The 14,505-nt window shown below is 35.8% G+C and overlaps 1 protein-coding gene across 5 annotated transcripts in view; it reads left to right on the forward strand.

The window, feature by feature from the left end:
• The window catches only part of PAN3 (poly(A) specific ribonuclease subunit PAN3), a 75,708-nt gene that overhangs the window by 32,401 nt on the left and 28,802 nt on the right, over positions 1 to 14,505 (forward strand). For all 5 annotated transcript variants that reach the window (XR_008203555.1, XR_008203556.1, XM_052671418.1 and 2 more), the window contains 2 exons: positions 2,395 to 2,556; positions 10,685 to 10,835. Coding sequence is in view for 3 of the 5 variants with exons in the window: in XM_052671418.1 (XP_052527378.1) it covers positions 2,395 to 2,556; positions 10,685 to 10,835 (313 nt within the window). In the remaining 2 variants the exon portion in view is untranslated. The remainder of the gene's footprint in view (positions 1 to 2,394; positions 2,557 to 10,684; positions 10,836 to 14,505) is intronic.

Genomic DNA, 14,505 nt, shown 5'->3' on the forward strand with positions numbered 1-14,505 from the left:
TCATGATGCTATTATTTCCAAAAGCCACGCTAAGAAAATAACATACTACACTCTAACCTCCCTCTAAAGTTCATCATTATTTGTATATCTAGTTTCTCAGACGTTAGAACTTCTACCATTCAAGACATTACTAGTCTTCTTTTAATTACTAAGATGGTAAATTGTTCAACAGCGGAGTGATCCTCCCCATAAACAACCTATGTTTAGCTCTACTGTGATCAGTTTACATTTGAATTACGAGAGGAGGTTGTACCTACCCATCACAGTTTACCAAATTTCTTATTGTAACTGAAATTAAATTGTCTTAATCGTTATGGAAGTTGATTAACTTGATCTTTATTCAGTTTATTGCCTTTGTAGCTCGTGGTCAGTGTTAGGCTTCTTGTTCTTTTATGGGCAAATGAGCTACTAGTGACTTGTCACAGCATTAATTCTTTCCAAAGCTTTCAGCACAAAAAGCTGCAGAGAATTAAACCAGTAGATTGATTTTGGGTTTTCAGCCATTTCATGCTAGTCATGTCCTGTATTATATATAGGTTGCTCTGAAAGTAATGCATCCTATTTGTTTCCATGAAAATTACAGCAGATACAAAGAGCATGATAACACCATCTGATAGAGCAAATTCTTAGCTGCAAATTCTTAGCTACAAAACACTGTCTTTCAGCATAGTCACTATCATTAGATACATATTTTTCTCAGTCATGAACCAAGAGCATGGTGTGCTTTTTTAAAAATTTAAAAAAAAAAATAAAAAAAAAATAAGATCTGCATGGCCATCTGGAATGGGGCACGTCTTTTGTGTCATCATCGCTTCTAAAATGCACCACTCATCATTTCATGTGCTCACGTCTCCTGTTTGGTCTCCGTAAGCATTGAACAAGCATCAGAGAATGTCAGTGGGTGCCATTTTTTCCACATGGAGGAATTCAGTGACACACGTTTGCTTCATATGCTCTTCCATGTTATATGCTGTTTTGTCAGACTGCTCCTCTGCTGCCATCTGTTGCACGGTAACAAAATGTAATGGAATATTAATGGGAAGGTTTTACTGCCAAACCAACATCATGAGCCTCTGATGTTGTGGACCAGTGTAATAATGTAAGAGGCATTACTTCCAGAGCAGCCCGTGTTCAATTTGTATGTGAATGAGGAATCTTTTCCAATTAAAATGTCATCTTGTTTCCTGAAAAACTGTTTTTAAAATGCATTACCAAGGTACTTCTTCCTAAGATTTCTAAGTTGCTAGATGAAGTAGGTACCTGAATAAAGGTAAGTTAAGCTTTCATTAATGAAAAGATGTATCTAGATGGTGATAGTTGCACTTTCATGTCAAAAAGCAGAAGAAAAACAAACCAGCCCCCGCAATTCAGTCTAATTTTTGCTCTAATGCATATATTTAGACCAAGATTTTGTTTGTGTATATGTTCTGAAATATTTCTTCTGGTTGTATTTACTACTGAAGAAGGTACACATTGGTTTGAAAGCCTAGAGAAACTTGGAGGACTTATCTACTTCACCTGCTTGAAAGTCTTTAACACATTTTTTTTTTTCCCAGTGTGTTCTGAATATAATGTTCATCTCGTGCATTTTAGGTAGTTTCATGTGTAGAGATCATTATAAATATGATACAAGTTTAACTCCTGTTAAGGCTTAACTATCTCCTGCAACTTCATAAGTTATGTTTTGTTTTCTCAAGTTTAAGTCAGTTTCCTGTGCATTTGTTGTGGTAATTTTCATTTGTCAAGCAGAGGTAGTAGCTGAAGTTAGTTCTTTAAATGTGAACTTGAGCATAAACATTTTTATCATTGAGTTCTTGTCAGTAGTTGTACCTGTTTTTGTTGGTGTTTTTTTGTTGATGTTGGGTTTTTTTTTGTTCTTGAAATCTTCAGGAGACAAGTCACGGCAAATTTAAACTTAAAAAGAAGCATGTAGAAGTCAGTGATAATTTGTTTTTTGTTAAAAAAAAATAAATCTCAAAGGAAGAATTAGAGTTCTGTATTATGATGTGGTTGAAGGTATCTGTTGGAAATACAGATTTTCTTTTTTTTAAACAACTTTACTGAATTTCTGTGTGTATATGTATGTGTGTATATATATATATATGTATATAGATATACACTCATATTTCAGTGGCTGACGCTTGGTGGAAAGACTTGCATATGAATACTTAATCTCTGAAGTTGTGTGGTTTATTCTCATTTTTAAAAATGTTTATTACAACCAAATAGGAAGGATTGAAAGGAAACAGTCTCAGAAAAAATTACAAATTTTACTTGCAAATTGTTTCCTATTCCACCAATCCAGAAGTGATATCACAGTGTAACACCTAAAGTAGTGTAGCTTTAGATGAGGGTTGTTAGGAGTGGCCTGGTTTCTCTCCTTCTTTTTCATAGCCCAGGAAGTATCGACTGGGGATGCTGGATGAGAGGATAGTTCCGGTGGGATCAAAAGCAAGAAAATCAAAGAACCCTATTGGCTGTCTGACTGACAGGTGTAAAACAGGAGTACCCATCAATATGGTTTGGTGGAACAGAGTCACAGAAAACAATTTACAGGTAATTTTTTTTTTTTTTTTTACTAGTCTCTTTTTCTGTATTTTGGATGCTTTCTTTTAAATTCTAGAAAATGTTAGAAACAGTTACTCTAAATAACGGTTGGAACAGAATGAAATGTTTTCCAAACAGACATAGTGACCCCTTTAGGGAGAGTGACTCAGATTCTATTTTATTCTCTTCACCTGCCCCTGTTTTATGTTCTCTGCTTGATTGTTATAATCCATGGAGAAGAAGCAAAAATAACAACTAAATGTATTTTAAAAACAGACGAATGCAACCACTTACTTCCTGTTTCAGGAAGTTTCACTGTGAAAATTAGTGACTTTTGTTAAAATGATTGACAGGATGAAACAAAAATCCTTTAGTGCAGAATGTAACTATCGTGATCAGAAAGTGTAAATGTCTGTGGTTGAAATAGTTTCTCAACTTCTGTGTTGAAAACTCTAGATTGCATTCTTGAGTCTCCTCAAGAGCTGGACTTGAGCGTATCTTATTTGGAAGCAGCAGGTTATCCTTGAGGTGATAATGAAGAATAATTCTTTTCTGGGAAGGATCTGCTCAGTGTCCCTTGAGACAGGGTTTAGATGAAAGTTATTATAGTTGTTGTAACTATAACATTCCTGCTACTACTATTTTGCACTGAAGTGGTGCTTTTGATTTTTTCAGAGATGATTACTCAAGTCTTTAAGTTTGTTTTCTATTTTTTGTGTTTCTGAGTGATTGAAATAGGTAAATCAGCAACAGACTTGCTGATAACTAGAGTGTGTGGCCTCTGAAACTTCTTTCAGTTTGCTAAATCTTTGTCATATTATGGTTGATGTGACACTCACACTGGAGCCCTGTAATGCTAGTACCAGTTTTGCATTACTTAATGGTTGGATACTTTTGTTTACTACTGAGATTGGGAATGATTAGCAGTTTGTTGCATGCAAGCTGACACTACTTTGTACGATCACTTGGCCATAAGTCTTGTCTTGTCCCTTTTGCTGCCAGAGAAGCAGCAGAGCCACTGGCAGAAAATGATGAAGCATTGGTAGAAGAGCCAAGTAAGGCTGCAGAGGAATGGTTGAAGCCAGTGAAGCACTTATTTTCTTAAGTGAAAGAAGACTGACAGATTGATTTACCTGTGTTTATCTAAAGAGCTGCCAATCTTAATTAGGAGAGATGCTGAAACAGGTTGACTTGAGAGATTGTAGATGCTCCATCCCTAAAGGTATTCAAGGCCAGATTGGATGGGGCCCTGGGCAGCCTGAGCTAGTGGGTGGCAATTCTGCCCATAGCAAGGGGTTGGATGTAGATGATCTTCAAGATCCCTCCAATTTAAGCCAGTCTTTGATTCTGTATGTGTGATTTGCCCTGAGAAAACAGAAAGAAAATTGGTTTTCAAACTCCAAGTAGGTGTTGAAAGTTACATAAATAACTGTAATACAAAATCTTATGTTATAGGTTTACGGAGCAATTACGTAGTTTACTGTGGAGATTTGGCACTTTATATAGTATGTTTGTGCACATCCATTGGAAATAAAGAGAAAGGGATGCTTCAGCTCAAGGAAATAGGGAAGAGATTGCATAGTAATAATGGCGTTTGGCAAGAGTGAATGGAAAAAGGTGTGGAACACAGGCTATAGATGAGATTATAAGGATATGTAAAGCTTTATGTGGATGAATAACTAAATTTTACTTTGACATTATTGTTCTGATCATTGTCTTTGTATTCACATGAACGTTTTCTGAGTCACTACAAAATCAAAGCTCAATAATGTTAAAAATTTTAAATGTTACCAGTAAAATAGAAAACAAACACACAAACAAAAAAAAAGGCTGTGGTTATTGGAAAAGTTTGCTTTGTGAAACTACCTCAGGAAAAAATAGGCACAGAAAAAAAAAAAAAAAAAAGAAAACAACCCCAAAAAGTAAACTGCAATAGTTTCATACTGAGATTTCAGATTGTCCTGAAGTAGAAAAACAGTCACGCAGAATCCACGTCTTGCATCAAAATACTCTCCAGTATTTTGAAAAAACAAGCTGTTCAGAGGATTTTGCAGGCGTGAATATAGATTATACCAACTAAATCTAGACTGATGGTGAGTGCTAAGCCATCATAAGTAGAAAAGTTAAAATGTAGTGAATGTAACTATTTGAGGGCTTTTTTTTCTTCATTAAAGATGAGAAAGCAAATTTACATCTCAAAATTGAACGTCTGCTCTTCTAAATGTGTGATTTAAGATGTGGGAAGGCACTATTTCATGGTGCAATGTTAAGTGGTGTTTTTAAAGGTGTGGAGGTGCTTGTCTGAAAATGAGTAGTTTACCAAACAAAGTAGTTCTCAAGGTGTACTATAAAACAGTTTGAATTTTTAATCCAGATCTGTTTACATTTGTTTTTTTTTAAACTTCAATCACATAAGCATAACACAGTATTTAAAAGTGGAGTTCAGAATGAATGGTGTTCCTGGTTCTGCATTTAAAAATAAATAAATAAGACAAAAGGCAAAACCATTTCTTATTGGTATATTTTGCCCTGTGTTAGGATACTAAAGCAATGCCACGAGATGGATATTGTATTATCAAAGTAGGTATAAAATAGCAAGAGTAGATTCAACTTTAGTTATACAAATCATTTGTTAAGCACCATGATTTTTTTTTTTTTGCTTCTTGAGTTGAATACAATTTTATAAATAATTTTAAAAGTATTTTGCATCACAAGCATAGACTTCTAGAAGTTTATAGTTTTAAAAATACTCTTTAAAAATATTCTATAGTATTTTACTATAGAAATAACACATTGCATGTAACAAACATGTTTTGTCTGTGCTAAACTCATCAAAATTAGTTTAGTAAAACTGTCTCTAATTTTGAAGAGCGGAATTGGAATCTAGGTAGTAATGTTGGTGAAATGAATTTTTTAGATTTAACTGTGTGGATAATGTGGTGGTGTGTTACAGTATCTGAAACAAGGAAGCATATTGCACAAATTCAATAGTGAGAGGGAAGGAGATTTGTGTTCAAGTCCTTAGTAACCTCCAACATCTGATGGGCTGCTCTGACATTCCAGAATGTGTCCTTTTCTGATGTCATGGGCATCAAGGAATCCTTCTGGAGAGAGGATTGCTGCAATGCTCTCTGTGTAGACTGAAGCTACTTCTATTGCACATCTACCCATTAAAAAAAAAAAATAAAAATAAAAACCCACTTTTGCATGTTTTAGAATTAAGAAAACATTCTGAGATCTATGCCACATAGTAAGCTGGCAGAGAACTGCCCTGCTTATAGCTTGGGTACAGTTCAGTGGTGGTTTTCTGTAACCATTACAGGATTATGCAATTCTGGATGTCAGAACAGATCAACATGAATTGGGAGGTGAAGGACAACATAAAAAGAGGACAGAAAGGCTTGTTTCCACTTTCTAGCATGGTAAGTACATTAGCACATTCTTCTGAAATGAAATTTGCCTACATTTTGCTTCAGGTAGCTGGCTTTTATAGTGCAACTAGAAATAACTGAGTCATGTTACAGCCACAGAAATGGGCTGTAGCTCAACTGGTGGGAACTGAACTGGAAATGAGAGAAAAGGGTAGTCCACTACTTCTGTGGGCTCCCTGCACAGCCTTTAAAATGTCTTGGTCTCAGATTCCTCCTGTTCTACAGGGTCACTTTCCTTCATGGCACTTTGAGGATTAGTTTATGAATGAATGGACTGGAGCCTTAGGAGCTCATCATAGAGGAGTGCAGAGAAAAATTATATGTATTGGAATTGATAGTCAGTGAAACAGAAATTGTTATCTTCGTAGACTACAGAAATCTGTTGATCTGTAAAACTCCAAAACATATACTGAAGTTACAGTGCTGCTGTGCTGTTCTGTCAGCATTGGTGAGAATCTTCGTTCTCCACCCTTTTCTTTCAGTGTATGCTTTGCTTTCATCTTCAGCCTCCTTTAAGGATTCTTGAATTATTTTCCTTTAGTACCCACAGAAGATCGTTGTTTCCATCCCCCCACTAATAAATTTTTTTTTTAAGTGCTTCAAACGTGAATGAAACAAAATGATTGAAATGAAAATGAATCATTTTTGTGTGTGCCTCTCTGTAGGACATGTGCACCTGAAGCTGGAAGGTGCAGTCTTCCACTTTTTGCATAATGCACAGTGCTGGCTGCTGCTTGTTTTTGTTTTTCTCTTGATTTTTACATCAGCTTAATTCATTGCATGTCCTCTGTTCATGTTCTTTCATTGAATTACTCACAATATTTAAGTCTTCAGTACCAATTTTGTTTTTCTCAAGTCCTGGTTTTCTCAGACTTACAATTTTAAGCCTAGTCTAGCATGAAGAAATTTGTTATTATTTCTTCAACTTAATGTAACTAAGTGAAATCTGTCATAAAACTGAGCACGTCAGGAATTTAAGCATAATGCTGAATGATGAAAATTAATTAGGTATAGATTATTTTTGTTCTTATGAAAGCGTAAGGATTTTTACTCGCTCTCCTCTTGAAGCTTGGTAGTAAGATTCTATCAGGAAAACTGTAAAAATGTTCAGTATAATTTAAAGCCTGTTCATCCTTTAGACTGATGTTTTCAAGTCTACTGGTGATTGAAATGTAAAACTAACACTAGAATTTAAATTTACTGTCAGAGTGCGATATCCTTCAGGCCCAGGAATGTCACTTTGTTGGCCACTAAGAATGCTACTTCCTGGCTTTTGCATGTTTGTGTGTTCATTGGTACAAAATGTTGTCTGCTGTGTTTGAGAAGTATTGAAAAGATTGAACAGTTAACTTGGTTATATTCCATCCTCTAAATGCTATAGATGTATTTGGGATATGTTTTATTCTGTTGGAAGCAAGGCACAGCAAAATGTGGTTTAGTTCACATGAAAGCTTGTACGCTTTTAGAAGTGTTCTTTAAGAGCTGCAACACAAATAAATATGACATGCATCAAAACATGGCCTAGGACAAGCTTCAAATTTTGATAAAGCATTACTATTTTTGATCACAAATTACTAAAATGTTGTTGTACTGCTTGGATTATTTTGTTTTGGATGGTGGCTCTGAAACTCAAGAGTTTTTTTCTGTACTTAGAAAACAGTTTGTATGTGGGAAATTTTTACATTTTTTACAGTAAATATTTAAACAATTTATTGAATAATGGAAAAAGTTTTGGGTTACAACTTCATGTTTGTAAATTAGCAGGAAAGGAAATAGGCTTTTGTACTGAAGAGTCTAGCTGTACAGATCAAAGCTATTTTCAGTGAGAACGTTTATGTAAGTAGTTTTGTAGAAATAAGTCAATCTCATCTGGCAGTGTTTCTGATGCTGACCTGTGACACTAAATAATGCAATGCAAACTGAATTTCCATCAGATTTCTGAACCACAGCTGCTGAAATTCTACAGCATAATGCATCCTGCACTGATAGATGCCTAAATTTCATTCTTCAATATGAATACACAAAGACATTCCAACAGGGTGAACAAGGCAGCTGTTCCTATCAACTCTGCCCTCGTGAGTCCAGCCTGCAGTAATGTGTCTAGGCCTGGGTTCCCTAGCATAGGAAGGATGCGGAGCTGTTGGAGTGTGCCCTGAGGAGGGCTGTGAAGATGAACACCTCTCTTATGAACAAAAGCTTAAGGAACTGGGCTTGTTCAGCTTGGAGAAGGCTCTGGGGAGATCTCATTACAACCTTTCAGTACTTAAAGGGAGCTTGTGAAAAAGATAGACTTTTTACATGGCCTGATAATGACAGGACAAGGGGGAATGGCTTTAAACTAAAAGATGGAAGATTAGGTTAGTTGTTAGGAGAAAATTTTTCCCTCAGAGAGTGATGAGGCACTGGCACAGGCTGTCCAGAGAAGCTGTGGATGTCCCATTCATGGAAGTGTTCAAGGCTGGGTTGAATGGTACCCTAGGCAGCCTGAGCTGGTGGGTGGCAGCCAGCCCACAGCAGGGGGTTGGGGCTGGGTGGTATTAAGGTCCCTTCTAAGCCAAATCTTTCTACGACCTGCCACTTAAAGTATGGTTCTCAGGTCCTTCCACTGTAAAATGATGAAGAATATGTAGGTGACTGTTCTACAGAACGAAACTGCAAGTGTGTATGAACACTTACTGAATGCATTTAGAATTAAGAAGTTCTGTTCTATAGGCATCAATTGAATTGATTTAGTGAAAGTAGTGAGAGTTTAGCCAGAGTTGGTATGCTTGGGATCTTGGAAACTCTCTCAGTTGCTCTATTAAAGGCTGAGAGTGTCTTCAGAGGGTCGTCTCCTTTCTCCACTTGCGTTTTCTGAATTGTTTACCATCTTCTTCCTCTGTTTTCTAGTTTAACAGCAAAAATCTTAGGTTTCATATAACTGTTTGAATTATCATGTTTTTGATAAGATACTGCAAATTCTGTCCTTTGCTGTTGCAGTTGCTTTGAGTTTTCAGTATATCACTATGTGGACAAATTATGCTCAACTCTGCCACTTCTGTCATTTTTCTCCAGTTTCAGTGTAGAATTGGCTGAATTGTTGCACAGCAGATTTTTTTTTTTTCCCGAGGAATGTAATTCTCTTAATTATCTGAACTTTAAGTACAGGAATAAGTCCAGAATATTAGCTTTTGATTTTAAACATATTAGTTGCTTGGTTACGGTTCTAGGCTGTACAAATCAATGTGCCTTCTTTTTCTGTGGCTTCATTTGTCTGTACCTTTGCAAGCTTTTCTTAAGTCTTTTTTTTTTTTTTTTAAAAGGCTTCTATGAGCTTTTTATCTGTGTAAGTCCTAAGTGTTTTAATTCACTAGTCTGCATAATTGGTTATGTCTATTCTTTAGTACTCAGACAAACGCGCATTTAGAATGACTGTTGTATAACATAATGTGGTGGGCCAAAGGTTGTGCGGCCCAAGGCGAAACATTCTTACCTGGGCATCCTCTTCAGTTTTACAGCTTTTAGAATTCTCTTACTTTTCCAGTTATTTGAAATACATTGGTATTACATTTGACTGTCCTTTTGAAATGAAGATGTTAAAAAAAAAACACAAAAAAGTATTTTCAAATATTTTCCTGCGCTGTCTAAATTAGTGTATCATAATCCCTCTTTTCTAATTTGGCACTAACTTAAGTTCTGATTTAAGTTGGTGAAAATAGAATTTAACCTTTGAGTTTTTTTAGTTATTTTAAATCTTCTTAAAACCATGAAGATCCAGTACCATTTGCTTTAGAAAACCACTATGGATTATTTTAGCAACATCTTTTGTCTACCTAAAATGATTACTGTCTTCTACTTTACCTTGTTTTGTTATGGCAGTTTTGAGAGGAATGCTTAAAGTGATCTTGTAAACTGAACTTTGACGTTTAATATTTAGTTACAAAGTAATTTTCATGTAATATTTTATTTCTTGTCTTCTATTTTCTTCCACTAAAGTCTAGTGTAACTTGCTGTTCAATACTAAGCTTTTTGTCCTTTGAGCCGTAGTTTGGATTTTTTTCCCCCGAAGTCCTCTTGCCTCCTCTCCCTGCCCAACCTCCTCTCCCAAACCTCCCCCCCAAAAAAAAGACAAAAATCAAGCATGAATTTTAAGAGATATTCAAAGTTGGTTCTATTTTTTTGTGTACTAGTAAATAACGAATGTTTGACAGTTACTTTTTTGTATTTGTTTCTGGTACCAAATTTAAACTCATTATTAAAGGTGTTAAATAAGTGAAATATGTCATTAAAACAGAGGTTTTCATAGAATAGGAACAAGGTGGGTTCTTCTATTACTTTAAGTTGGAATTGCTACTTATTTTTCAATGGATTTTCTAAAGTCACTTAAGGACGGTCTGCAGTAGTGGTGAGGTCTTCTCACTGTCCAGTCAATTCTCCAACTTTATTGTATAATGCTATTGGAAAGCCATTTTGCAAAGTGTTTGTGTTAAATCAGCTCTTCATATGGAAATCTTGCTAATTCTACTTCGCATGTAATATAGAAAAATGTTTATAACCATTCATGCAGACCAGCTTCCTGTGTCTGCAGTTTTTGTCAGCAAGTTGTACATAGTCTGAATATCCTCTGCATTCAGTAGGTCTGCCTAGAAAGTGTTTTCTACCAAGTAGGCATTGTCTATCTCTTCATGTTTAAAATAAACATTTAATTCACATTTGTTTTCATACAGACACCAAACCCCACTGCAAATGAATTTATTCCTAAAGGAGGATCAACCTCCAGGCTGAGTAGCGTATCCCAGTCAAGTATGTCTGCCTTCTCTCAAGCCTTGTTCTCTCATCCCTCCATGGGAAGTCCTGCTACTGCTGGGCTAGCACCAGGTAAGTTGAGAGTAACGATTTACAGTACAGTTGCTTCTTTTAAGTATGCTGAAAATAATTTTGTCAAACTTATAATCAGATTTATAGTGAATAAGTCTGGCTGCCTTCTACTTTTGCTCTTCATTTTGAGCAAGTCTTCGGGCACATAAGAGTGAAAGGAATATCAGATTAATCTAGTAGAATAAAACTGAAGAAACTGACAGGACAAGGGGAAATATTTCAAACTAAAGGAGGGGAGATACAGACTGAATATAAGGAAGAAGTTTTCTACGATGAGGGTGGTGAGGCACTGGCACAGGTCGCCCAGAATGCTGGTGGATGCCCTGTCTCTAGAGATGTTCAGTGAGGCTGAACAGAGTTCTGAGCAACCTGATGGAGCTCCCTGTTCATTGCAGGGGAGTTGGAGTAGATGACCTGCAAGGGTCCTGACTCAAATGATTCTATGATTCTGTGAAAATCAAACTGCAGACTCTGAAATTCATTCAGGCACAGCAGCACTGAGATTACCTCAGACTAATTTACTCTTCTTTTTGGGGGGAAAAGAGGTGCTGAATTATATGCAGTCTATATGCAGATATGCAGTCTACTCTATGCTGTCCATGATAGAGCAATACCTGGCATAGCTTTAAACTACCTCTGGTCTAGAGACATGCTGCAGAGAATATGCACACTGATTACCATGCATTGGTCTGCCCTACTGATTTATTTCTAGAGGATGTAAACTAAACAGTTATTTTCAGTATTACTGATATACATGTGGGCTTAAGTTTTGCTCAATAACAAAAGTAAAATATTAGTTTATACCAAAATCCTTTGCCTTGCAAAGTATCCATTAACTCTTACTTGTGTCTACCATATCATGTCATTTCGCTTTCAATATCAACTTCTAAATGTTCTGTGCATAGAATTTTGACAATTTTTTTAAGTTCAAATTGTTCATGGGTCCGTTAACTGCTTAAGATCAGAAATTCCTAATATTTACTCTGTAGAAAAATGAAATAGTTACAAGATGCGAAGATGAGCAGAGCTGGATGTTACGTATCTCAGATTCTCTAACAAATTTCTTTATGTTCTTAAACCTGAGGCAAAGAGCAAGAAGCATTAGGTAACCATCAAAATTAAAAGGGCAAATACTGTAACTATTTCTTTTTTTAAAAGCTAGTACTGACAATTGCCCTCCATTCAATGGACCTTCAGGCTTTCCCGATAATAGGGAATAAAAATCAGTGTCAGTATCACATAAGTCAGCATTTAAATAGTGCAGTGGTACAACAATTGAAACAGACTAGGAAGGTGATTGATGCTTCTGCTGAACAAATGAAATATGATGCAGTACTGTGTCTGATTTCATCCTGTATTCTGCTGTGCAGTCTTATTGGAATACTGTTGTGTTTATATGCCTCTCAGCCTTATCACCTGGATTGAAAAGTATATAAAGGATTTAATAGAATACAGTAAAATGGTCCACTTTTGGAAAGTGTCCAGTGGGATCTCAGAGGGATCCTTCACAGTCCAATTTCTTTACTATCTGTAAGTAATACTTGAAAGGATGAGTAATGCTGTTGATGAAAGAAGTTCTTACAACAGTTTGAGGTCCTTGAAATGCACATGCCAAAGCGGAAAATGATCTAGGCTCAAATACTAATGTTTGTTCAGGAGAAGAGGGATGGGGGAATCCTTGTAAAAGCTAACTTCAGGCAAGATTGGCTTGTTTTCTTGTTATTTCTGTGTAGTTGCCAAGAATATGAGCTTAAAGCAGGGGTCTGACTTGGGTGCTTTGAATTTTTGTAGAAGCTTCTTTCTCTGTGCTGAGTGCAGAATGTTCTGAACTTAAGTATGCAGTGTAAATAATACCCACAGATATTTGTTTTTATTTAAGATGTTTAGCTCTCAATTTATACCTCCAGAAAAACAAAAACAAAAACCACAAAACCCCAAATTTTTGCTACTTTAAGGTGACTTAGGAGGTGATCTTTCTAAAGGACTAAGTTCTTAAATAAAAAAATTGTATTTATGCATGGGGAAATGTCACCATCTATGTCATAGGTAGATAGCAAAAGAAAGAATTAAAGATGTTTGAAAATTGCCATTGAAGTGTGTGTTACTGGTTTAGTTTGATTTTGCCTACCAGTGTAAAGACTTTGCAAGAGTTCTTTGAATAAAGAGAAGTCACCTTCCAGTTAAATGATGTCTATTCTCTTGTGGAATATAACTTTCGTGAAACATGCAAGACTCCAGCTTTTGCATGAATTTCTTCCTGTGTTTTGTAAGGAATTAATATTTTTTTCTTAAAAAAGGAAATGTAATAGGAATAACTTTTTTAGAAGAGCCATAGTTTAATTCATCTATTACAAAGTGGAGAACAATTATTTGATTTCCCTCTTGAGGATGGAAAAATTCTAAATTATCTCTTCTATCTGATCTCTGACACCTCCCTGCAGGTAGGTGTAAAACAAAAACATTTTTGGCACCTAGTATTTTATAGGTAACTCTTCACAAAACTCACTGTTCCTGGAAAATATTTTTTTCTGCCTGTCTTGTTAAGTGGAAAAAATGCAGAAATACTGTAGGAAGTGACAACCAGAAGCTAACCTATTATATCCACACTGACACATCCATTGGGACTCAGCACATAAGAAGGCTACCCCTACTTCTACATGTGTATCTTCGTATTTCTTAGATAAGTGCTTTCAAGTATAATCTCAGCTATCAGTCTTCATCTCAGTCTCCAGCTTTTAATAGAATACTAAAACATGGTGAAATAAAGTGTCCCTGAGGTAACTGTCTTCCACGCCTTTCCTGAAGTTCCCTCTTTCTTCAGTCTCAATGAAAATTCAAAAATAAAAAAAGGTTGCAAGAAGAGAAAATGCAACAATAGAGAAGGCTAGTTTAATTCTTCTGTGCAAGTAATCTTTCTCTATGTCAACAGTCAAACAGCAGGGTTACAGGTACATGTAGGTAACCTGTGGTATCACAGTCAATCTGGCAAAAAGTTGGAAAGCCTTCAACCATTTCCATGTTGGTGTGATACCATGATGTCAGTTTTTAAAGTTTGAAGCAAGAGGAGCTCTTTTTCTTAGCAGTTTACCTTTCAAGGTACTATTTACTCTCTTTTTAAGATTCGTTAACAGAAGGAATTGAGTGCCATCTAGTAGTATATTAGACTTGGGAAGAGCAATTTGACATGCCTCTTTTAATCTTTGACCTAGTAATCCTATTGGCATTTGAATTTTCATGTAGGGAACTTTAAAGTCATACAGAAAGCTTAAAAATGTTACTCTTTTGGTCAGGGTCTTTGGTGTAGTTATAGAAAATACAATTTTAATTAGAAACATAATTGTAATTAGATTAAATCCTCTTTTTTTCTTACATACTCATGTGATTATATACTTACATAAAAATGGTCTATTGAAGACAGCTGATCTAATTCCATTGAGGTGTTCTCCACATTGAGCACAATTTTACCATTGTACTGTCAGTACTGTCTTTATCCTTCAGCGTGAGTCAGTAGGAATACATGTTTACCTTTTAATGCAGCCATTTTCATTTTCTTTCCTGCAGTAATTTCCACCTGCTGCCTTCCCTGGGTGTTTAGACTGTACTCTGCTATCTCATCCTGTTTTGTTTTGGTTAAATATTAATATAAGTAGGATTTTAACTGGTTGAAATC

The sequence above is a fragment of the Tympanuchus pallidicinctus genome, unplaced genomic scaffold, assembly GCF_026119805.1.
Source record: "Tympanuchus pallidicinctus isolate F22 unplaced genomic scaffold, pur_lepc_1.0 scaffold11, whole genome shotgun sequence".
NCBI lineage: Eukaryota > Metazoa > Chordata > Aves > Galliformes > Phasianidae > Tympanuchus > Tympanuchus pallidicinctus.